Source organism: Aulonocara sp. 'chitande type north' Nkhata Bay, linkage group LG11, assembly GCF_057382095.1.
Source record: "Aulonocara sp. 'chitande type north' Nkhata Bay isolate Kocher_YH1m ecotype deep benthic linkage group LG11, A_spYH_male_GT1.1, whole genome shotgun sequence".
In the NCBI taxonomy this organism is placed as follows: Eukaryota; Metazoa; Chordata; class Actinopteri; order Cichliformes; family Cichlidae; genus Aulonocara; species Aulonocara sp. 'chitande type north' Nkhata Bay.
The window spans coordinates 7,527,185-7,550,794 of NC_141354.1; the positions used below are offsets into that span (position 1 = coordinate 7,527,185).

General features: G+C 43.9%; 3 protein-coding genes across 5 annotated transcripts in view; 2 read left to right on the top strand and 1 right to left on the bottom strand.

Annotated features, from left to right (window-relative positions):
* Positions 1–15,336, top strand: part of LOC147318408 (dolichyl-diphosphooligosaccharide--protein glycosyltransferase subunit STT3B) — a 75,430-nt gene extending 60,094 nt beyond the window's left edge. For both annotated transcript variants that reach the window (XM_086310331.1, XM_086310332.1), the window contains exons 10-16: positions 6,382–6,593; positions 7,855–8,042; positions 9,186–9,357; positions 11,822–11,995; positions 12,097–12,210; positions 12,294–12,503; positions 12,609–15,336. In XM_086310331.1, the coding sequence (XP_086166457.1) occupies positions 6,382–6,593; positions 7,855–8,042; positions 9,186–9,357; positions 11,822–11,995; positions 12,097–12,210; positions 12,294–12,503; positions 12,609–12,689 (1,151 nt within the window). In that variant the 3' untranslated portion in view covers positions 12,690–15,336. The remainder of the gene's footprint in view (positions 1–6,381; positions 6,594–7,854; positions 8,043–9,185; positions 9,358–11,821; positions 11,996–12,096; positions 12,211–12,293; positions 12,504–12,608) is intronic.
* Positions 15,337–15,845: 509 nt separating this feature from the next.
* kiaa1143 (KIAA1143 ortholog) lies at positions 15,846–18,986 on the bottom strand. The gene is made up of 3 exons (XM_086310339.1): positions 18,779–18,986; positions 18,078–18,228; positions 15,846–17,942 (listed from the first exon to the last, which is right to left on the bottom strand). Exons 1-3 carry the CDS (start codon positions 18,890–18,892, stop codon positions 17,719–17,721), a joined length of 489 nt encoding a protein of 162 aa, XP_086166465.1. The 5' UTR covers positions 18,893–18,986; the 3' UTR covers positions 15,846–17,718.
* On the top strand, positions 18,533–23,565 carry LOC147318410 (uncharacterized). Of its 2 annotated transcripts, XM_086310333.1 has the most exons (10): positions 18,533–19,376; positions 19,508–19,692; positions 20,364–20,474; positions 20,646–20,786; positions 20,864–21,100; positions 21,192–21,567; positions 21,689–21,924; positions 22,023–22,198; positions 22,272–22,711; positions 22,837–23,565. In XM_086310333.1, the coding sequence occupies exons 1-10, from the start codon at positions 19,265–19,267 to the stop codon at positions 23,088–23,090; spliced, it is 2,268 nt and encodes a 755-aa protein (XP_086166459.1). In that variant the 5' UTR covers positions 18,533–19,264; the 3' UTR covers positions 23,091–23,565. The 2 variants fall into 2 exon arrangements, with proteins under 2 accessions (XP_086166459.1, XP_086166460.1); XM_086310334.1 differs by lacking the exon at positions 18,533–19,376 and having other exon boundaries at positions 19,551–20,274; positions 22,837–23,564.
* The last annotated feature ends 45 nt before the right edge of the window (positions 23,566–23,610 follow it).

A 23,610-nucleotide genomic window follows, 5' to 3' on the forward strand; every position in this document is an offset into this window, starting at 1 on the left:
GAGCCATCAATGTGTGCAGTGCTGTAACAGATGAGTTTTGATGGCTGGTTGGTAAAATAACCATCAAATCCCTTCTGGAAGCTTTTTAATCTGTTTCTCTTTGAGTCTTTCTGACACTGCAAACAATAAGAAATGCTAATCTGACAAATACATGCTAGCAGAGTGATGCAACTCTTAACAAGGCTGATTTAAGTATTTCAAATGTGGAGGCATTTCATCAAAGTCATTTAGAGAAGATGACTCGTGACAAAGTACTTAATATATTAATATCATTTATGTAGCTCAAGTAAACGTTGTCCCTTTTAATAGGCTCATTTAATGTCCATCACCTTTAAATAGGAGCCGTCTTTTGACTTGAGGATGAGCGCTCACCCTAACAACACAGTTGCACAATATTCCTGACCCGAGTGCACCACAGTTTGCCTCCTGCTATTTACTCAGTCGATATCTGCAGGCTCACAAAGTCCAGTGAATGTGTTTTTTTACTTCTGTGGCTTCAGCAGCAAAGTTCTCAGTGAGGAGCAAACACTGTTCTTTACTATTCACACACTGAGATCCAGAGCTGGCAAAAGTGCAGACATTCTGTACTTGAATAAAAGTACGAATACTACTGTTAAAAATACTCCAGTAAAAGTTGAAGTACTTATTCAACTTTTGTACTCAAGTAAAAGTAAAAAAGTACAGGCCTCTAAACGGGAACTTGAGTACAGTCAGGAGTTAAAGTTGATTCAGCAGAGGTGGAATCCTAAAATCAGTTGTATTGGCTCAGTGTGGGGAAAAGAATCACACTCTCAATAATTACTATTGAGAGCTTCAGTAGATTTTCTTAGTGTACAGGCTGTGATCAGCTGACCTGCTGCTCTTTGTGGATGTACACAACTCAATTCAACCAGATGTCAGCAGATGTTTCATGACTTTTCCTGGCTGAAGTCCATCCTCTACGTATCTACACATCCTCTTTGTGTTGGATCAAGGACACGTCTAAAACCTGCAGGACACCGGCACCTAAGTCCTGGAGTTGCCTACCCCTGCTCTACACTGACAGTACGCTGTTTATGCTCTCTGTTTTCTAGATGGTATAAAGGTGGAATTCAGTGAATTCATCTAAGCATCATCAGCTAAAAATCCATATGAATCTCTGCTACACTTAATGTAACCTAACTCTGACCATAACCACAGTCACTGTGCACCAGCCACACACTGTTCTTTATTTTAAATCCATCACAGTACCGCAAACTAACCTGGTTATCCTTCACTAACCTGCAGAGGATTGTTATGCAACTATTAAATAACACAGTTGGTCTGAAGTGTTGTGGAAGTTTTCCATTATAATAAATCCTGCAGAGAAGCGGTGAGCGGTAGCTAACAATCTTTAATCACAAACAAAGAACAGAAAACCAAGCTTGGTGAAGAGCCTGCATGATTGTGGGGCAGACGGTCAGCAGAGTCTCCCCTGAGCCCAGCATGGCTCTCAGTTAAATACCTTCTCCAGGAACAAAAGGCAGTACACAGCTGTTCACACCTTAAGGTTCACACTCCCTTGCTACCTCCCAAAGATCTGGAAGAGACAAAAGATTCTTCCGGTGGAGTTGTCTGCTTCCCCCAACTTCCTTACCAGACCCCCACCATCTGTCTACCTGCATGAGTGTGAGAAGTGCTAAAATTCAGTGGCACCAAGGCATCACACAATACAATAATGTGATTAATACATAAATAAAAGAAATTGTTATACAGAAGTTAGCTGTGCTGTGAAATACAGCAGCTGGAACTTTAGTTAGCAACTCACATAAAATGTAAGGAGTAGAAAGTAAAAAGAAAAGTAAATACTAACGTAAAGTACAGATACCTGAAAAATGTACTTAAGTACAGTCATGAAGTCTTTGTACTTCATTGCTTCCCACCTCTGTTGAGATCCAGTCAAATGCTCGAGTGCCCCTTCCTGAGATGTTGTTGACAAAGAAGAAAGCTTTCACCGTTGCACTCTGAAGGCTTTCATGTAACTGTCAGTCAGGTGGAATTTGGGCTCTGGATAACCTGTCCCAGGTTTACTCATTGTTATTTTACAATTAAAAGCTCAATAAAACCTGTCACTCTAATGCAGGAACTCTCACTTTGGTAATATAGAGTGCATTACACTGGTGAGCATCAAGCTGCTAGCTGAGCAATAAAAGCACAGATTAAACTGCACCGGGCTTGATGGAGCTTTCAGTCACACCCTCTGCTCTCAGCTGGAGTTGAGATCATTCTTCCCCCAGTTGTTCTGCCTTCTGCATTTTGTATGTTGTTCCCCATCAGTTTCTAATGAAATGCCTTCGTTATTAGAAAGAAAGGCACCACCATGCACAGGTATTATGTTAATTAAATCATTTATTATGCAGATCCTTGCTGGATCTATAAAAATACACATTCTGCCTTCTTATTAATCTTTTTCTTTCAGTAGTACTAGCTCACAGCTTACTTAGTTTTGAGACCCTTCGGTTATCAGCCTGCCCTGCTGTGGAGGGGATGGGAGACGTCTGCTTTGTTCCCAAGTCTGATGACATCCGATGGATCAGTCAGAGCTTATTGAGTCGTAACAACTCAGAATGATGACTGCTGTGGCTCATATAGTGACCCATTCCAGAGAGCCAGGGTGGAAAAGCCTGGCGCAAACAATAAGTAAATAAATGTAAAAAAAACTTTGCTACAAAGCTTCCATGTTGCTAAGCTAGAATGTAAGTGAAGTCTCTGGTCTCTGTCTGCACATGTGGAGTTGTATAGTACAAAACATCAGTGAGACATAATCTATTATCAGATCTAATTCTACCACAATTCTGGCACAGAGCCTTTTATTTGCTCTCATGTTGTTCTAGGTCTCGTGCATGTCTACATTTTCTCCAAGAACTCAGTCTTTCTCCCACTGTCCAGGTGTGGATGCAACATGGATGAAGCGCCTAAGGGTGTAAAATAATGGGTTGTATGAATGTGGGTTAAAGGGTGAATATAGCTTGTAGTGTGTGGCGCTTTGAGTAGTCCCTATGACTAGAAAACTGCTTTTAGTGCCAGCATTTGCTCAGAGTTGGGCTTTGAGTAAGCAGACCCTGAGGTGAGATTGATTGGATTGTAAACTGTTTTTGGATTTACTCAAACATTGGAGAAACAAAATCAGTTTGCAGTTACAGCAACAAGGGAATCGTAAGTAATCCTGTTTTTTTTTTTTTTTGCCTGTGTATATCAGACATTCTTAGCTTTCAGAGTAACAGAACAGCCTGATCTTCCTCTGTCAGGTGATGAAAACACAGTAACCATGTTCTCTGCACTCCAGCCGCTGTCAGTCTGTATTTAGGAGTTTCATGTTTTAACACTGGAAACTGATCGTGTCTCCTGTATCAGCATGAATACAGAGCATAGTTTGTGGTCGAGGTAAGAACATTTGCACAAAAGTAGTGTGTAAAATGGTGCAGATGTAGGAAATCCTTTTAATGAAGCTAGAAGGGACACTGTGAAAGCACAACCCTCTGCCAAGGCCATTCTCCTTTCTTGCAGTTTTAATGTGTAAACTGCATTTGCACCAAGGATTTAATGGCTTCTTGTTTTGCCCACGTTCCACCCCTCCATCAAGGAGATCCAGCCTTGTTAGTTTTTGTGTAATCTTGCAGACAGAAAAACAAAAGACACTGAACACATTAATTAGCCCTCTGCCTGAGCTCTCGACTTGGCAGAGAACTAATTTATCTCTTTGGATTCATTTATTCTTCTTGTTTGTTCATCGTGTCAACAAACACCTTTCAGAATCCAGCGGGGTCCCAAAGTCTGACAATCCATCCAGGAACCTGAAGTATTTATGCAGAGATAGATACATATAGATATATATATGTATCTATAGATGTATAGAGAGATAGATATACAGGGTGGGCCATTTATATGGATACACCGTAATAACATGGGAATGGTTGGTGATATTAATGTCCTGTTTGTGGCACATTAGTATATGTGAGGGGGCAAACTCCTCAAGATGGGTGGTGACCATGGTGGGCATTTAGAAGTCGGCCATCTTGGATACAACTTCTGTTTTTTCAATAGGAAGAGGGCCATGTGACACATCAAACTTATTGGTAATGTCACAAGAAAAACAATGGTGTGCTTGGTTTCAACGTAACTTTATTCTTTCATGAGTTATTTACAAGTTTCTCTTTGTTCACAGCCACAGACATGTCGAAGAGGTTAACACGTGAGGAGCGGATCGAAATTGTGTTGATATCTGGTGAACGCAGTAACCGGGTCACATATACTAATATATAAGTGTGTGTGTGTGTGTGTGTGTGTGGATAGAGATATGATTCTGCAGTATTTCAAGGTTAGCTGTCACACTAGGAGAGAATCAGTGCCATTGACCAGCGGTAACTCGTTTGTACAAAAGGTCTTGAGTTCATGCAGACTGTGGTCTTGTGTTGGCATCTGCTCACACAGCTCTGTGACTACACAAAGACGCTGGGAATTCAGCACTTGCCTTAACAGCAATCGTATCCTCCTGAGAACAGATGAAAAAAGAATCTTCCCATTGAACTCTTTTTGTGATTTCCTGCCTCTCTGGAGATAACAGAGGCCACCCAAACACACCAGATATCAATGAAGTTGTCCTCTATTTAGTACATCACAGACTATTACAGAGGACATAAATGAATAGTCTGCTTCCCAGGAGGATATCTATGAGTCCAATGCTGATTGGTTTGTTTGGCAGGTAAGGGAATGACAGTGAAGTTCATTAGGAAGAGAAGGAACATTGCATGAGAAGCACAGACAATTCAATCCACTAAAGCAAAAATCTGCCTGACTGAGGGGGCAGCTGTGACTCAGGTGGTAGTGCAGGTCATCTACCAATCGAATGGTTGGTGGATCTATTGTTGGTGGGGATGCTGTCCTTGGAGTCATGGGCAGTATTTTTCTTCCTCCAAACACGGCGAGTTGAGTTGATGCCAAATAGCTCGATTTGGTCTCATCTGACCACAACACTTCACCCAGTCCTCCTCTGAACCATTGAGGTGTTCAGTGGCAAGCTTCAAACGTACATGTGCTTTCTTGAGCAGAGGGACTGCAGGATTTCAGTCCTTCGTGGTTTACTGTGTTACAACTGTTTTCATGGTGACTGTGGTCTTAGCTGCCTTGAGACCATTGACAAGTTCCTCCCGAGTAGTTCTGGGTTGGTTCCACACAGTTCTCATTATCGATAAGGTGAGATCTTGCGTGGAGCTCTGGACCAGGGGAGATTGGCAGTTATTTTATGGTTCTTCCATTTGCGAATAATCGCACCAACGGTCGTCACCTTGTCCCCCAGCTGCTTGGCGATGGTCTTGTAGCCCATTCCAGCCTTGTGTAGGTCCACAGTCTTGTCCCTGACATCCTTTGAAAGCTCTTTGGTCCTGGCTATGGTGCAGAGTTTGGAATCTGATGGATTGATTGCTTCTTGAGAAGGCTCCCAATGTCAGCTCGTTACCTGGATAAAATATATACCTGGGAGCCAGAAATCTTGCTGATTGATGGGGATCAAATACTTATTTCATTCCTGAAAATGCAAATTTATACATTTTTTGAAATGCATTTTTCTGGGTTTTTTTTTTTTAATTTTTGTTCTGTCTCTCACTGCTCAAATAAACCAACCATTGAAATTATAGACAAAATCAGCAGAGGTTCAAATAATTTTTTCATTGACCGTACAAAGTGCATTATTTGTGACGGACTCTCTCAGAGGTGCTAATTTAACTGTTTTAGCACTGAAACTCACAACACCAGCCTCTTGCTTGCTTATATCATAGTTTTTGTTCCTGGTTGAGAAGAATGAAATCTCTGTTGCTGATATGGAAACATAAAACATCGGGTTAGAGACCTACCTACCAGTTTGAAGTCCGTCTTTCTCCTCCGGCTGGTTATTGCACTTTCTTCCTTGCACCACTTTGTTGTTTACTTGTTTCGCTGCTCCTCTCTCCCTTGGCAGTTTTTTTTGTTGCTCTCTACCTGTTCCCTCCTAATCACTCCACAGATAGGCTTTGATCTTTCACTCCATGAATAAAGCCACACATGCACATTTGGCTTTGTGTTTGATTTTGTGCTGTACTGGTCTTTCTGCTGTTCTGTTTCTTCTCATCTTGCTGCTCATCCTCCCACCCCCCTCTTTTGACCTCCTTTCCACCTATTAGTGAGGTTTACCCTGTAATAAACACAGAAAAGAAGTGCAGCCATTTAAGTGGCTATCAAACAGCAAATGCATTGCAGATGTAAAGTGACTTGGTCCCATTAAAGTGACTAAACATAGTTGAATGCAAAACTTAATGAAACTCATCAAGTTTGGATTGTTGCGTTGCGGTCACCTCTGACCTCCTTGTGTCTCTCTGCTTCTCGTCACAGTGGCCTTGTATGCTATCAGTGCCGTATATTTTGCCGGCGTGATGGTGCGCTTGATGCTGACTCTGACTCCGGTGGTGTGCATGCTGTCAGCCATTGCCTTCTCCAGCGTCTTTGAACACTACCTGGGCGATGACATGAAAAGGCAGAGCCCACCTGCAGAGGACAGCAGCGACGAGGACGACAGGAAGAATGCCGGCAACCTCTATGACAAGGTCAGGGGTCATCGTGTGTTCCCTGCACAAAATATTTTTTACAGACTTTGCAGTCATTGTTTTGTTTAAATGTACTACGCAGGAATGAAATGGCATTCCATCAATGGGTGGACATGACTGTAGTGTCACATGTCAGCCAGCACCACAGAGTCAAATATATTATAATCCACCATGCAGCATCTGTGTCAATGTGATCATGACTGCAGTTCACTGCAACATCTGGAGTCATTTATAACAAGTCTTAAAAATTATGCAGAGAAACTTTAACACTTACAGGCGATGAAGCTGTGAAGCTGTAAGTTTTGTCGGGTGGAAGCGGTTCTGTAAACTCTATATTTAATAGTAGACAACACATCTGGCTACTAACTAGATGTTGCACATAGTGAAAGCTTTTAAAGAAATACATTTTTTTTTTCAGGAATTTGTTCAAATCAAACTAGTGAAAAGGAAAATGAATGCTAACGCGTATTCATTCTAGCTGGGTGTGGAAATGAGCCGCTAAAATCCAAGGCTGCCATGAGCTGCGCTACACTCTGAAGTGGCTAAAAGTTTCTAATCAAATGCACAGCTTGATTTTTAACCTCTGTTGGAGTCATTGTGCTAAGATTAAATATATTTTTTAAACGTGAACTAAATGCTTCAGAGTGGGATGAACAGTGGTGTAGTAGAAATAAGGATTATTTTGGATTGTGTATCATGCAGAGAATCAAACTAAAGAGCTGGAAATGATCATGAGTCTCTTTTAATTGTCGTGTGACCTTGCTCGTTTTAGAGTTCAAAGCTTGAGTCGGATACGAGGCATGAAAATAGGAGCAGAATAAATCACCGTTTAAAAACCCCCAAAACAAGTTCTGTCCTAGTCCCTGTGTGCGCACCACTTGCTGGATGGATCAGAGGGTAAAAGTTTACGGGAAACATTTATCATAAAAAGTTTGAAGTGACAACACTGCAGTTTGTAGCTGTTACGCTCCTCCTCCCCCTTTAACCTTTCAGGAGAAACAAAGAGAACTCACGTCCAATGTTTTCCTCATCCTTCTGCTGCTTTTCCTCCAAATCGATACGTGGGGAATAATGCATCACAGGTCTGCTGAAGGGTGCTGTTAAATGTCACACTATAAAAGCGCAACAACAGTTAATTGTCTGCCTGAGAATTCTCTGCGAGGACTATTAAATAACCCTCTAGTACATTAGCAGCTTGTTTGGACAGCGGACATGTCCTGATGGAGTTTCAGTAACCTTTACCTCGGCTTCTCCCTGGCAGGCTGGGAAGGTACGCAAACACGTGTCGGAGCAAGAGAAGGCGGAGGAGGGCCTCGGCCCCAACATCAAGTCCATAGTCACCATGCTGATGCTGATGCTGCTCATGATGTTTGCCGTCCACTGCACCTGGGTCACCAGCAACGCCTACTCCAGCCCCAGTGTGGTGCTGGCATCGTACAACCACGATGGGTAAGGACTCTGGTTTAGCAGGACCTCTGTGATTGGAGGAACTATTCTGTGTTTGAGCTGTTTACAACAGAGCTGAGAGTATCCTTGTACAGTTGGCCCCTCTATAAAGGGTCAGTCCACTGAAATTACATATTTTTCCCCTCCATGCTGTAACTGTGCATTTAGAGATCTGCCCCTGACATTTCTACCCTCACTCTAATGTACGAGCACGGTTTGCACCTCTTACAGCAGTGACATTTAAAAATCCAACAGCAGCTTCTCTACACAGACCACGCTGTCATCATAGTTTCAGTGAGGTTACTCTCTATTTTGTGGGCTTAAGTGGATTACAACATTTGGCTCCACATGATGCTACCTACCAGATGTGCTGTGTTTTTTTTAAAGTTCTGTTTGCTGAAACTGTTCACTTCATGCTTTAAATGAATAGAGGCGGTCTTAATCCGCACCAAAGCTCCTTGCTCAGCGGCTCCATGCTGCCACTCCTCTCTGCAGATATCAGAAAACGCTGTGGCAGAGTGCTGCACAACAGACTGCCGTCAAACAAACTGTCAGGCACATTCTGGTTCCTGAGGCAAAGATTTTAAAGAGGGACCCATCCAGCGTGTACTTATTTCCTGTCAGAGTAGATGCTGTTACAGTGATGGACGCTCATTATTATTTTAGAGTTCTTACCTTAAAATATAAAGTGCCTTGAGGCAACTGTTGTCAATAAAATTTAATTGAATTCATATTAAACATGGCCAAGGTTTCAAATAATTATAGCTGGTGTATATACCAGTAACCCCTGTGAGCTGAAAGCTCAGGCTAATAACCACTGATTTTGTTTTCTACATGTTAGGGACATGATGCAGGACCACATGTTTATCTTGAGTCCATGGCTCTGAGTGTGAGCATGTACCTGCTGTTTTCAAGGGGCAGCCAATCAGAAGAGTTCTTAAAGGGAAAGAAGCTAAAAGCACTAGTATCAGACAGGATTAATGGGCCACAACAAGCCCTGCATACGATCAATAAGCATTATTCTCGATTACGGATCAGGCAAAGCTCATTTAATTAAGTTATAAAATAAATGTAATCAGCTGGAAACGCGTATGCTTAGGCCCAACGTCACAGGAGTATTAACACATCTGCAACTGTCCCCAACAGCTCTCGCAACATCCTGGACGATTTCAGGGAGGCCTACTATTGGCTGAGGCAGAACACGGACGAGCACGCCAGAGTGATGTCGTGGTGGGACTACGGCTACCAGATAGCAGGCATGGCCAACAGGACCACGCTGGTTGACAACAACACATGGAACAACAGTCATATAGCACTGGTGAGAGCTGATCTGCCCGTTCCCCTTTATCTCCTGTCCCAGGTTTGGAAAAGCTGGTTTGAGTTTACCCTTTTAAGTCTGAGCCATGAAATGATTGCCAGGAAATTCTAATCCGGGTTGAAGGGTCATTCCCAGAGTTTACACTTCTGCTTGGTCGTGTGTTTGTAGAGGAGTGTTGTCAGAAATGCGTTCACTGCCTTGTCTTGTTTTACTCGTGTATTTCCGACTGCTTTTCTCTTACCCTTCTTTTGCTGATGGTTGCTTAGTTACACAACTTCTGGTCGATGTTTGTCAGCCCTCGTGTAGCGCCCTGAGTATTGATGTGTTGTCTTGGTGTATGACACCACCAAGTGGACACAACTGCATCATTTCACTGCACTGCAAAACCCTAAGAGAGCTTAATACTGTACATGTGAAAGAGGCACTCCATAGATTCAGTGCTGCACCGCTACAAAGACGCGCTGAGAACGGAGATTTAAATCAAAGCAGCAAAACCCGACTTACTCCTCGAGTCAGTTACCTAAAACCTAAGTCACCTAACAGTTTCTCTAACTGGAAATGGGTTAGTTATAAGTTGTTTCTTATCAATAAGTTCAAACCATTTAAATAGCTGACTGTGTGGATTGCATCCATGTGTTCCAGAGCACAGACACACAACTATTATTTTTTTAATAATAAAAGCAGACCTTAAATGATCTGTATTACAAGATGAACAAGTACGAGTATGAAGCTATACAGCATGGGCGTTTGATGCCCAGAGCGAGCTCTGCTGTGAAAAACAAGGAACAACAACATCTTTTCCTCAACAACAGCCCATGAGGGACCTGTAGTGCATGAAGCTTTTATCACTTGCTTATTCATTATTCAGTAAGAGCAGTTGAGGTTTCACAGCCCTGCTGTCTACTGACCAAAATCCAGAGTATTTCCACTCGAGGTCACTCTGGGTTGTGAACTCTGCTATCATTTCCACACAGCTGCTGGGTTGTTGCTGAATAATTCAAGCGCCTAAACCAACCACCAGAAGAAAAGACCAATTATTTTAGGTTTAAAATGTTTGGTTTGTTTCCCTTTTGTATTTTACATAAGCTGCAAACATTAAGTTACAGTGGGGGAACTGATGATTTGACCCCCTGGTGAATTTGCAGGTTTGCTCACAAATAAATGATGGTAGTTTAGATTTTTATGGAGAGAGACAGAATATTAGCCAGAAATCTTGAAAAGAAAAACATGAAATAAATGTTATAAATTGATTTGCATCTCATCGAGTGAAATCTGGGTTTTGATTCTCTACAACACGTGATATGTGTATCATGCTGAAATCAGGAGTCTGTTTCTTCCATTCCAACCTCTCCTCCACCGTCGTAAGAGCAAAGAGCTATCAAAGGAGGTCAGGAATAAGATTGTAGACCTGCAGGAGTCTAGAATGAGCTACAATACCACCAACAAGAAGCTTTATGAGCAGGTGACTGTTGGTGCAGTTGTTCAGAAATATTACATGAGCATCAATCGTCCTCAGTCTGGAGCTTTGTTCAAGATCTTGCCTCGTGGGGTGAGGATGATCATGAGAAATGCGGTGAATCAGATCAAAACTACACAGGAGGAGCTTGTTAATGACACGAAGGCAGATGGGACCATAGTCAGTAAGAACACCACTGGTAACGCACTACAACATAATGGAATGAAACCCTGCAGCGCTCGCAGGGCGTGCTGTGGGAACATGAAACATCAACTCGACCCATCGTGTTTGGAGGAATGGAAATGCTGAGTATGTCCCAAAAAGCACCATCTCCACAGGAGGTGGAGGTGGAAACATTATGCTTTGGAACTGTTTTGTTTTTTTGTTTTTTGAGAACCTCAAAAAAACCCAGTTCCTTTCCAGTTCCTCCTTTCCTCAGCCAGAACATAGTCGAGTCTTCAAGCATGACAATGACCCAAAATATGGCGTCAAGGCAGCAAAGGAGTGGTTAAAGAAGCAGCACATTTAGTGGCCTAGCCGGTCTTTAAACCTTAGTCTTATAGAAATTTGTGGAGGAGGCTGAAGCTTCGAGTTTCCAAGCAGCAACCAAGAAACCTAAAATGAAGGAGTGGAAGAAAATCCCTCCTGAGATATGTGCAAACCCACTGACCAACTACAAGAACCATTTTACTGCTGTGCTTGCCAACAAATGGTTTCTATAGGTCGGGCGTCTTTTGGAGGTTTTCCGACTTTTCTCAGAGAATTCTGACATTAATCTCAAAGCTGTGACATTCTGAGAAAAATGAATAGTTTGCTCTCAGGGGTTGTATCTGTGCAGCTTCTATCTATCTTCCTTACCTAAACTTAAGCATGGCTGCTCTCTGTGTTGCATATGGAGTCCAGCTTGCTCCCACAGTCCAAAGACGTGTTAGATTAATGAGTGTAAATGGTCTGTGAGGCAGCTTAAGTGTGATATTTCTAACCTGCGGTGTGTTTGTGCCTTAACAGGTGGGCAAAGCCATGTCGTCCAATGAGACTGCATCCTATGAAATCATGAGGTCGCTGGATGTCGACTATGTCCTGATCATCTTCGGAGGGGTGATTGGCTACTCAGGTGATGACATCAACAAGTTCCTGTGGATGGTGCGCATCGCAGAGGGGGAGCACCCCAGGGACATCAGGGTGAGGGAACCATCTCGCACTCTCTGGTTACATATGAACACGTGTTCGTTCTTTTCTTTAATTTATTTTCTTTCTCCACCTTTTGTTACGGCTCACCCCAGGAAAGTGATTATTTTACCCCCCAAGGAGAGTTCAGAGTGGACAAGGCAGGCTCCCCCACCCTGCTCAACTGCCTTATGTACAAAATGTCTTACTACCGCTTTGGAGAGATGCAGGTATGTCATCGTCAAGGAGCTTTTTCTACTAAGCAGAAACTAGTCAGTGTTTCATTTAAGTTATGCTTTTGTTTCTTGTTCAGTTGGACTTCAGGACGCCCCCGGGCTTCGACCGGACACGCAACGCCGAGATCGGCAACAAGGACATCAAGCTGAAGCACCTGGAGGAGGCGTTCACTTCAGAGCACTGGCTGGTCAGGATTTATAAGGTCAAGAAGCTGGAGAACAGAGACCGGGTGGAGCACAAGCTGCGCAGCACTGACACCAACAGGCAGAAGTACACCTCTAAAAAGGTCCCCACATCCATTCCAGCTCACCGCTGTTTTGGACATTTTAGCCAAACTTGCACACAAAATCATACATTTCTACTTGAACCTGTCATTTTCTTCTGTTTACAGACGGCCAAGAGGAAGCGGGGATATGTCAAGAACAAGCTGTCCCTGAAGAAGGGCAAGAAACTCACCAAGAGATCTTTATAGAAGGTCCACCACCTACAGAGGCAGACTGTGGAAGGAGGGAGGAAAACGAATCTGACACACAGCTCAACAATATCAAGCAGTAAAAAAAAGAAGAAAAAAAAAAAGAAAGAAAAGGAGAAAAAAATCCACCAATCGAGATTGAATAAGGAACAGCAGAGGTTCTCTGCCCCGCCCCCGCCATCATCTTGAGCATCCTCACCTGGAAGCCCAGGCTGGGAAAGCATCGCCCAGGATCCCGCTGAACCCGAGCAGACCTTTGACTTGATGCTGGGGTCGAGGAGGAAGAGAGAGAGAGAGTGGGTTTGAGTTTGAGAGCCTCCTCCACGCTGGATTTAACCTGACGAACTGTGACCTTTGACTCACTTTTCTTTTTGTACTTGAACGTGCTGGGGAGTGAGGACGGACCGAGCAAGAGAGATTAGCCGTCCCTCATCAGGGGACTCTGCTTGGGGCTGCTCTATGCATCGCATCATTTACACACATACAGAAACTCTGTCAGCACTGAAACCCAGACTGACCGTACAGTACGCTTTCATCTAACATCATCCTGCTGCGCCGACAGCACGCCTTCATTTTTAGGTTAATTCTCACTTGCTACAGTGCATTAAAATTTTTATCAGCATGCCAGATCAACACAGTTGTAAACAAAGATGGTGCAGAGGGTTAAATTACTTTTAAAAGCAAGCAAAGTCACAATTTGAGCACCACAGGCTTACGGCCACATTTCAGGCTTTCAAGGCAACTCTCTAATATACTGTCACATGTCAAACATCGGCGTCCTCTGCTCTCACCGCTGTTCGCGTCAATCACTTATTTCAAAATTCGAGGAAAGTTTCCCCCTCACCTACCAACTTTTTCTGCCATGTCTGCAGGTCGCTCCGTGTGTTTCATGAGGCACAAAGACATGTTTTCCCCCCTTTCCCCACATTTGTGTAAGATTTTCTACTTCAGAGTACAAAATTAGCGCCGTGAGCAATTCAACGAATCACATAAGCAGAATTTAGTTAAAGGCACAGGTGGATGGCTTAAAGCTGCGAGTGTGGTGCCAAAGGTTAACTTTACTGACTCTTCTGTTGTTTCTTTTTACTTCTCTGTAGTATCACATCAAAACTTATTAATGTGATTCGGTCAGCTCTGAAGCGTGTTCCTGTTCCTCGTGTCACTGAATGTAAATATGGAGTTTTGCAGGCGGCTGACAGTCGTCATCGTTCTGGCTGTCCATACACGGAAACAGGGTGGCACAGTAACTCTTCACTAACATGCAGCCTGGTAAATAATTGCGTTGTGCTGTTGTGTGTATCCTAAAGGCCCGCCATCACACACAGATGTCAGGTTTATGAGGTTCTCTGGATCTTGCTCCACAGTCGTCATCAGTTTCTACCAGAGGAGGTCGTCCTCATTATCAGAGTTTAATGTTTCTCCTTCAGCTGCTTCTCACTGATGTGAAATCAACATGTTACCCTGTGATTATGTTATTCAGGTTAGTGGATATTATCTCGTGTGCTCTGCTCAGTAAGATGCTGGCATCTGTGCTCACGAGTTAGCTCAGTGTTGGATCACATGCACAATTGTTCTCCCGCTGGCACATTTTTTGTGATGACTAATTTGCCCTGTGATAAATCTGACCCCGAATCTCTAGTCCTGTTCAGTCTCCAGAGGTACTGGAACCTACATTTCCCACGATGCACCTGCTCTGCTTTAAAGTGATTTGTTTACAATCTGTGTGATCAGCTGGCTGTTTACATTATCTGAAATGGTAATGCTGAGCTGCAGCCCAGCAGGTGGACACGAACATATCTGTACCCTTCAGTTTTTAATCAGCTGACTGTAATTAGTAAATGAACGAATGTGGGAGGGATCAGCGCTGCAGAACGCAGAGCGGTCCGTCCCACCTTCAGGTCAGTAGAAATGTGCTTGCTTTGCTGCTGGTGCCAGTGTTGTTGTTAAGTAGCCATTTGAAAGTCTCCTCTGCTCTCAGTGAAAACAATGAAGAGAAATCAGCAGCAGCAGTCATGCACCCAGCTGTTCGTCTGCAGTACCTGCTGTCTGCATGTCAAAAGGTGTCCCCGAGGCCTCGTTCCCTTTGATCCCCCGTCACGTATCCCACCGCACTCTGTAGATATCAGGCTGAGTCTCCCTCCGCAGGTACCGGGATCAAACGCGTTCGCTGCTCGTCCTCTCCTGAATTTAGAAAACCATCATCTGAGCTGGCAGGAGCAGCAGGAGGCTCTGCGGGTTACAGCCGCTCTACACTCTGAATGTTCCTTTTAAATTGGCGCACTTCTTTCTGTAAACCAAACTTTCCCTAGATTCAAATCTGCCATGTTCATTTTCTTACAAATATAACAAGTTGACTTTTTTTTTTTATGAGGTTTTGTTAGAACACTGCTCCAAGAGTCCGTGTGGAGAGGGACAGCACAGGCCTTAAAGTTTAATAAAAAAAAAGGTGTTTCCAAAGCTGCATGTCAGCGGGTGTATTTATTACATGGACGATGGAGGCTGCTGCCGCACACGAGCGCAGCGTCCTATCATGTGATGCAATGATTTTGATTTTTTTTCCAAGTCAAAGGTTCTTCCATCAATTGTAATGATCTGGATGCAGGTGTGAGAATGAAACATGCCTTTTTGAATAAAGAGGTTGAAATAACTCATCTTTACTTTTTTTCTTTAAATGAACAAAAATGTTAATCTTTAGAATTTTTTTGCAGGTATAAAATTCACAGGTTGTAAGCATCGATTTTATTAGCTGCATTTATGTCCAGTTTAGACTTGACTGTTTGTTTTTTAGATTCTCTTGGCTCTGCTGGAGACCAATGAAGGGACATGTCTTATGGAGCTCTCTCCAGAAACTCGAAACTTTAACCCACCAGTTAAAACCTCTTTGCAAGAAGCAGCCAATCGGGGGGGGAAAGAACCAAATCTGCTTTAAGACACAATGGAAACTTTAAAAAATATTTTGAACTGTAATCATGCAAAGCTGCTCTTAGACAGTCCTGGAGTGAAACTATGCATGTGCAGAGCTTGACAGGTGGCGTGAGAGGAAGAAGAATTAGGCAATCGGCATCTGAAGAATAGTGAAGGTGTAGATCTGTTCATTCATGACATGAACACAGGTGGCACTGATGAGGCAACGCATGACAGTAAAAACAACCAACAAAGATTTCTTAATATTTTTATATCAAAAGTTCACAGGAGTTGTAGCACTGTCAAAAAATACACAATGAAAACTGATGCACACACCAAAAAAAAAAGGATACATCACAACTGCATTGACACAAATGCATCGTTTCTACATGAACTGTTCAGCTCCGCAGTCGAAGCTAGAAAATATTCATACATTCAGTGCATGACTGACTGTATTTAAGATTCCACAATGAGCCCCTGCGTACGGCTGCCAGACACGCACACACCTCAGCACACACAACACAAGATTCAAACACAGCAACAAAGATCCAGGCTGATTCAGAGTGTGACACAGTGATCCGCAGCACTTTGGAACCTGAAGAAAGAACTCACAATGCTGTCATATGGGGACAATTTAATTTGTAATCACACAAAGTTAATTTAATTTCCATTAAACTAGCTGCTCCTGGAATTTAATGACATCCATTTATCAGCTGCTGATGTTCGTTTGTGTCTGATGAAGGGACGCATTACATGTAATACTTTAAAAACAAAAAGACCCCCACTGCTTCCAGTACACTAAACTGAAGCTGGACAAATTTAGCTCCCTGCAGCTCTCAGTGTTTTAAATGCGAGAGCAGACCCGCTTCCGATGATCTTAAATTTTTCTTTGGGATTTGCTTTGTGGAGAGCACTGCCGAGCGGCTCCTGCAGCTGAATTAATTGGTTTTTCTAAATTAAAATTCACAAGCAGCTCCCGCTGTGACTTTGATTAGAAGTATAACAAAAAATAATTAAGGAAAGCTGCATCAAATAAATTTCAGGAAAACCGAATCTGCTGGAATTCATTAGCACTGATTCTTTGATACAGAAAAGCTCTCTGCGTGCTGCTGCTTCAATTATTTACACTGGGCTTGAAGGGTGGGGTGCGGGGCACACTGTACAACTGATTTTCCACTAATTAGTCCTGGTCCTATGACCACAGCTATACAATAGTGATTGGATCTATAGCACAGCACACAGTTCAGGTTATTTATGGACGCAAACGCGGGAGAAATTTACACCTGAAAACATGTAGATGAGCTGGTTTCAGAATCCGTGCAGTTCAGAGACACTGCTTCAACTACCTGCCTGTGGTGTGTGAAAGAGCTACACTGAGGTAAAGCCATACGGTGATGTGTGTCTTCACTCATCAACTCCAGAATCAAGCAGAAGCTGGTTTACATCTCTCTGCTTGTGTTTGAGACATTTATAAACTTTGAGGTGTGAAAATATGAATTCTTGTCCCACAGCCATGACTTTAGTCCCCTGAGAACTAAACCACCTTAACAGTTCATATTTGTCCTCACAGAACACACACGAGAACATGCAAACTAAAATGTTAAAACAAAGTCACGGGGCTGGAAAAGAGCAAACCCCAAGTTCTACAAAGTGACACGAGTCAACACAGTCTGGTAGCTGTAACCAGGGAAACGTCCTGCTAACATGTCAGAGTGGGCTTTCACACAGCAGCTGAACCAACTCCCCTCTTATCAGTAACACAGTACTGTATAAATGTCCTTGTGTAGTTTGTGACCCTGACATGGATGCAGGATAAAGTTACACTAACAGAAGTATAACCTCATCGTCTTTGATGCATGTTCATTTTCCCCCTCAGCTTCACTGTTTCTGCTCAGACTGTTAAATGAATCGGAATCATCCCTGTAGTCAGACGGAGACGACTCGGAATAAATTCAGTTTGTGCCAGCTGATTTTTATGCTTTACTAAAAATGTATGAATCTATATGTCATGAATGACATGCAAAAACAGTAGCACTGTCCTTTAAAAAGAATGGACAGGTTGAACCATGTCTTATACTCAGTACAATGTTCCTGTTTCCTGACAGCCTACTCTCACCACTTCCATTCAGTCCTCCTCCTCCTCATCCCCTCCAAATGACAGGAGGCTGTTATTTTTAACTTTCTTTCCAGATGCCTCCTTTTTCTCCTCCTCCTCTTCCTCCTTTTCTTTGTCCCCTCCACTGCTCTTCTTCTTTTTGCTGGAGCTAGCACCGATGCCCTGGAATTTATCTGAGGAAGAGCGCTTGGCTGGTTTCTTGAAAAGGATTTTACCGTCAGGAGGCTGACCATCTGCGGAGCAGACGGAGGTATGTATGTGCAGGGTTGCAAACACAGGGTTTTATGTTAACATGCTGTATACAGTGCATGCATATGTAAATATTTTCTTACTCCTGGTGTAATTAAATCATTGAACTGGACTCTCACCTTTCTCTGAGCTGCCTCCAGCCTGTATTTCATCCTTCATCTTCTTCACCTCCTCTGCAGTCAGGTCTCCACTTTTAAGGACCACGACCTGGGGCAACTCGTCCTCTCGATCGCTGCCGCTGTCGTCATCCAGTGTTGGCATCACCTGACGCTAGGATAGCAAACAGACCGTTAGCCTGTGTGAGAAGTGTTTTGAAATCCTGCATTCACTGTGAATGACGATACCGAGGTTTCTTATTTCAGTGATAATCATTTCATCAGCAGCCCGACACTCAAACTAAAATCAGGAACCTGTACTTCAGAGTCATGATTCAAGTCGTGGTGGGGTTTTTTTTTTAAATACAACTTCATAAAACAAAAAACAAACCCATTCATGAAAAGCCATGGCTTTCTGTTGTAGAGTACATAAATTCAGTTGTAGAACGCCTGCGCAGTCACAGCTGAACGCTGCAGCGCAGTTCGAGACTGCTCTGATGGTCCGGAGGAACAGCTGTAGCTCGTGCGGCCTCACTGCTCAATTCAGTGAATGGGACCCTCCGTTGAATTATGATTCAGAGCATTTATTCTTCCTTATATGAACACCATGCGCCTGCGCTCAGAAACAAACGTCGCAAAGTGTAGCTGTCACACAACTGAAAGAGATAATGGTTTGGTAGGCCCGGTGCAGCTAACTGGCACGGCTAACCCAACCGCGTAGTTACCTTAGTGTCGACATTCGGTCCCTCTTTGTACCCCACATCGTTCTTAAACTTCTTGAGAAACGACGGCTCCGCCGGCTTCACCCATGCTACTCCGCGGCCCTTATTTTTATTCATGGCAAAGAAGCAAAACAAGACAAGCAGCCAACGAATGCAGACTGCAGATCCGAGCAACTTCCGGCTAGCACGGACTCGTCAAAACAGAGAAACCGTCACTAAAACGCGCCGCGTCACGTGACTTCAGGAGCTACTGTCATTGATGGATTTGGGAACGTTGATGCCATAGCGCTGCTTGGTGCTACATTGGATCTGCACAAGGGACGATAAGCTAAATGATGATTCAAAGCGAAACATCGCAGAAAAACTAAGCCGATGAATGTCCTCCACATAAAGCAGCAACTCGCCCTATTTAACTTGAAGAAGGAAACTCTCCGCTGTGACTGCTCGTAGCGCCGTTAGCCGTATGAGCATGAAAAGTTAAGCATTAGCATGAGACAGTTTGAGAACTCTGCCGATCTGGACTCTTTTATTAAAGAACTGGAGGAAGAGTCTCAGACTAAGTTTATCACCTTTTCCGTGGGCCGCCATTATAATGACAAAGGTAACGAAATGGAGAGTGACTGCTAGCTGGACAGCAGAGCCGTAAACACTGCTCCCTGCTATGGTCCAGTAGTGAGTGTGTCGGTTAACGCCGGGGTCTTATCAGGTCGTGTGCTTGTATTTGTCACACAGATTGGCATCCTTTGCCCGGAAACCGCGTCTACTGGCAGTGGGCTGGGGGCTCTGGGATGCCAGCCATTGAATTCACCGGAGTCCCATTTATGTTTGTGGGCTCTAAAAGGCTCGTCTGCCATCAGGGCAAGGACCTCGCCGTAGCTCAGAAGCAGAGATATGCCGAGGAAAGGGCAAAAAAGACGGTGATTTCACTGCGCGTTCAACACACACACAGAGGCTGGCTGGTGATGCGAGGAGCCGAGGGATTGGTTGTTTCGCTGCTAGGCAACCGATGACGCTGCAGCCTTGGAGAAAAAAGCGCGCAGAGTAGACGAGTTGGGAGTAGTGCTGTGGGATACTGAAATTTGTGTATCAATGCAATACTAAGTAAATACAGGACCAATAGTGACAACACTTTAAACCTAGAAAAGGCAGCTTATGTAGTGGAGAGCATTGCGTCATGATTTATCAGACGAATCCTCATTAATGTCCAATTTCTGAACACGATTTAATGGCCTATAAGTCAGTGTGGTTTTTACTTTTCCACAACAAAACACACCTTTTAGTTTTTCATTTATTTTGAAATTGGGGCTTTCTGGAGACCTTGGATGTGCCTGTCTCTAAAGCACTTTGGATCAACTACTGTCATTTTAAGGTGCTATAGGCTTGGATGGCATGGATATTATCAATATTAGGATCAATCTGCTCACTTCTAATGGACAGCAGTGAACCACAGCTACTAAGAAAGGCGCACGGCTCCACCTGTTTCTCAGTGTTTGATTTGAGTATGCTTAGATGTTCTGCTCAAGTTAGCTAATCTTGACATGAATTATTGAATGCATTATTTAACTGATTTCTTTCCCATAATCCACAGATGATTGACCACACTTTAGTTAGGAACAAATCAAACTCGCAGTCTAGTAAAAAGGTGGGATGCCCAGCAGCCATATCAATCAGCAAGATCGCAACATTCCCTAAATTCAAGGTAAGTGGAAATGTTGGCTCTCCTACAGGAATGTGACCTTTAAGCAAAGACAGCTGAATTTAAAGGAGAAAGGCATGGAGTACGAGTTTAGGACTCAGACTAAATCATTTTGTTTCGGCACATGTTTCTCTCCATGATCACCACTCTGATTTCTATCTGCATGCATGTTAGTTGGAAGAAGACAGGGAGAGGAGTAAGAAGGCAGCCTCCAAGATGCTGAAAGAGGCTTTGGAGAGAGATCCAGTTGTGTGGGGAACATGCTATGTTGTTACACAGCCAAGTGCGCATGCTGGGCACGCAATGGGAGAAATGGTAACGAACAACAGTCTCCTCACAAAGGACAAAAATCTGTGTTTCCATGTGAAACTACAAGTGTGCTATATTTAAAGGAGCCCGTGGACGCAAGAGTGGAGCAGCAGGTGGTGGAGCTCAGAAAGCAGGGCGTGAGGAAGGTCAGCGAGCTGAAGCGTCATCTTGCTCAGTTTGTAACAGCCGAGCTTTTTAAGGGAGCTAGCCCACCCCCTGCGTCCAGGCGCCGGTACTACCCCTCAGAGAAGGACCTCCGAAATATAATGGCTAAGGTGAAGGACCAGGCTCGGCACAGAATCGATCAGGTGAACCTGGAGGTGAGCGGCGCCTTTATCATTCCTGTTTGGGTAAAACACCAGCATGTGACTAGTCCGTATAAAAAAGAAAAAAAGATTGTATTTGTTGCAGGGCTTGTTTGAAGAATGGTGTGCTGCTACACCTGAGGACAAGTTCCATCTGCGCCTCCGTACAGAGGACGCCTCCTTCCTCTTCTGCCATCAAACGTTGTGGCAGATGAGGCTGCTGCGCCTGTATGGGGCAGATGTCTGCGTGTTCGATGCCGCCTACAGAACAATCCGCTACCCTCTGCCCCTGTGCTTCTTGTGCGTCCGCACTAACATGTGCTACTCCGTTGTGGGAGTGATGGTACTCCAAGAAGAAACAACAGAAGCCATCAAAGAGGGTCTGGAAGTGTTCAAGTGTTGGAACGCAGACTGGAGGCCAGCAAGCTTTATGGTCGATTGCAACGCTGCCGAAATCCAAGCTGTTGAGTCTGTGTTTGAAGGTACGGTGAGCTAAAATGAAAACAAAGTGATCACTGTGGATCTTTACTCTTTTTATACATGTTGGTGTTATGATTATATATCAGTGTGCTCTCTATTCAGTCTCTTTCTACCTCTGTGCAGGCACCAAAGCGCTGCTCAGTGACTTTCACAGGGAGAAGGCATGGGACGAATGGATACAGAAGGAGCATCGAGTGGCTGACAAAGGAGATGCTCTTACAAAGCTGAAAGCGATAGCCAGCTCACTCACTACAGAGCAGTACGAGGAGGCAGTGAAGGCCCTGATGGCCAGCCACACCTGGGAACAAAATCCTGCGTTTCAGAGCTGGTTTTCAGACACGTGGTTGTCCAAAGCAAAGGTAAGCATCTGAGAAAAAAGCAGCTCCTGCACAGAGACATTTGAAAGCTGAAATTCTATCGCCACAACAAACCCTCGCTATATCTTGCTTTGTTTAAGAGATGGGTGTCTGCCTTCAAAGAAGAGACACTGAATATAGCTATCATCACAAACCATGAGACTGAACACCAGAATAAATTGTTCAAGCACAAATACCTGGAGGACTACAGGGACCGGACTTTATCTGAAATGCTGGACATCGTGACACATGTGTACATCCCTGAACTGCGGAGGACGTAAGTTTTCCATTTGCACAAGCTTGTCTTCAGTGTGCACGTCATGTCAGCAAAAATAATGTTTCTCTTTCAGGTACATTGAAGCTAATGTGAGGTCATACGGACAGTGTGACTCCAGTGTCCCTCCTTTCCTGTGGGACAGACCCGCAGACGTCATTCAACACATCACGAGCTGCATGGACAGCTCTCTCTCTGAGGGACACGTGGTCAAGCTGGGCGACGGTGTGTTCAGAGTGAAGAGCGAGACACAGGAGGACCAGTCTTATGAACTGGCATTTGGGTCAGACGACAGCTTGCCCTCCTGTCAGTGCGATGACTGGAGGCGGTACAAGTTGCCATGCAAACATTTCTGTGCAGTCTTCCAGAAGGTCCCTGGCTGGACGTGGCAGCAGTTATCCCTGAAATACAGGGAACACCCGCTTCTTAACCTGGATGCCACGTGTTGCTCCATGACCCCAGACTCAGTGGACGAGTGGGGCACGGAGGTAGTCAGTGAGCCAGTAACCTGCAAGGGTAAGGTTTATCTGCAACATGAGAGAAGAACTTCATAAAAGTTACTGTCTTACCCGCACAATCATTAACCTGTTACCTCAAATTTTAGGGAGTGCAAATTTGTCTTAGTGTAACTTTCTTTGCAGACACACAAGTGACCTCTGACTGTGACAGTCCACCACGCAAGCGAGTGAGCAAGTCATATCTGAGGAAGAAATGTGTCAACCTCACCAAACAACTCATGGACAGAATATGTACCACTGAAAGCCAAGACACACTTCAGGAACTTTCTGAGACGTTAGGCAGGCTGGTGAAGGGGCTCACACCTGCGTTTGGCAGTGAGGATGGTATGCTTCATCTGGAAGCAAAGCGGGTCCGAGTTTCCAGCTGCACAGACTGAGGGTGGAACCCACAAAGTGGCTGGCCTCGAAATCATCAGAACCTTCCCGGAGCCGCGCGATTTTTTTCGAACGCTAACTACGTCATCAGATTCCCGGAAAGGAAACAACCAATTACAACAAAGCAGCTACAGTCAAGAGGGCGAAGGCATGATATGGAAAAAGCACTTAAGCTTCACAATAAAACCAAAGTAGTTTTAATCAAAAATTGTGTCTCCATGAATAATGACATTATCCATGAAGAGTAGTTTCTTTACCTATTTAAAATAAATCCTAGCGGAGTCCGATGACATCACCACTGAAGCTGTTTGGTCACCACTGAGCAAAGTAACAACTGACAAGCATTTATATGAGGAGCCATTATGATGTTAATGCGTAATCTATACCTGCAAGAAATGTAAGATTTTCGGATGACAGCGACAGAGTGTACTTTACTGTATAAATAAATTAGTGAAAAACCAGGCCTTTGTATTGTGTGTCCTGTTGTGTAGTGACGAATGGAGGAAGCTGCCATACAAGCTT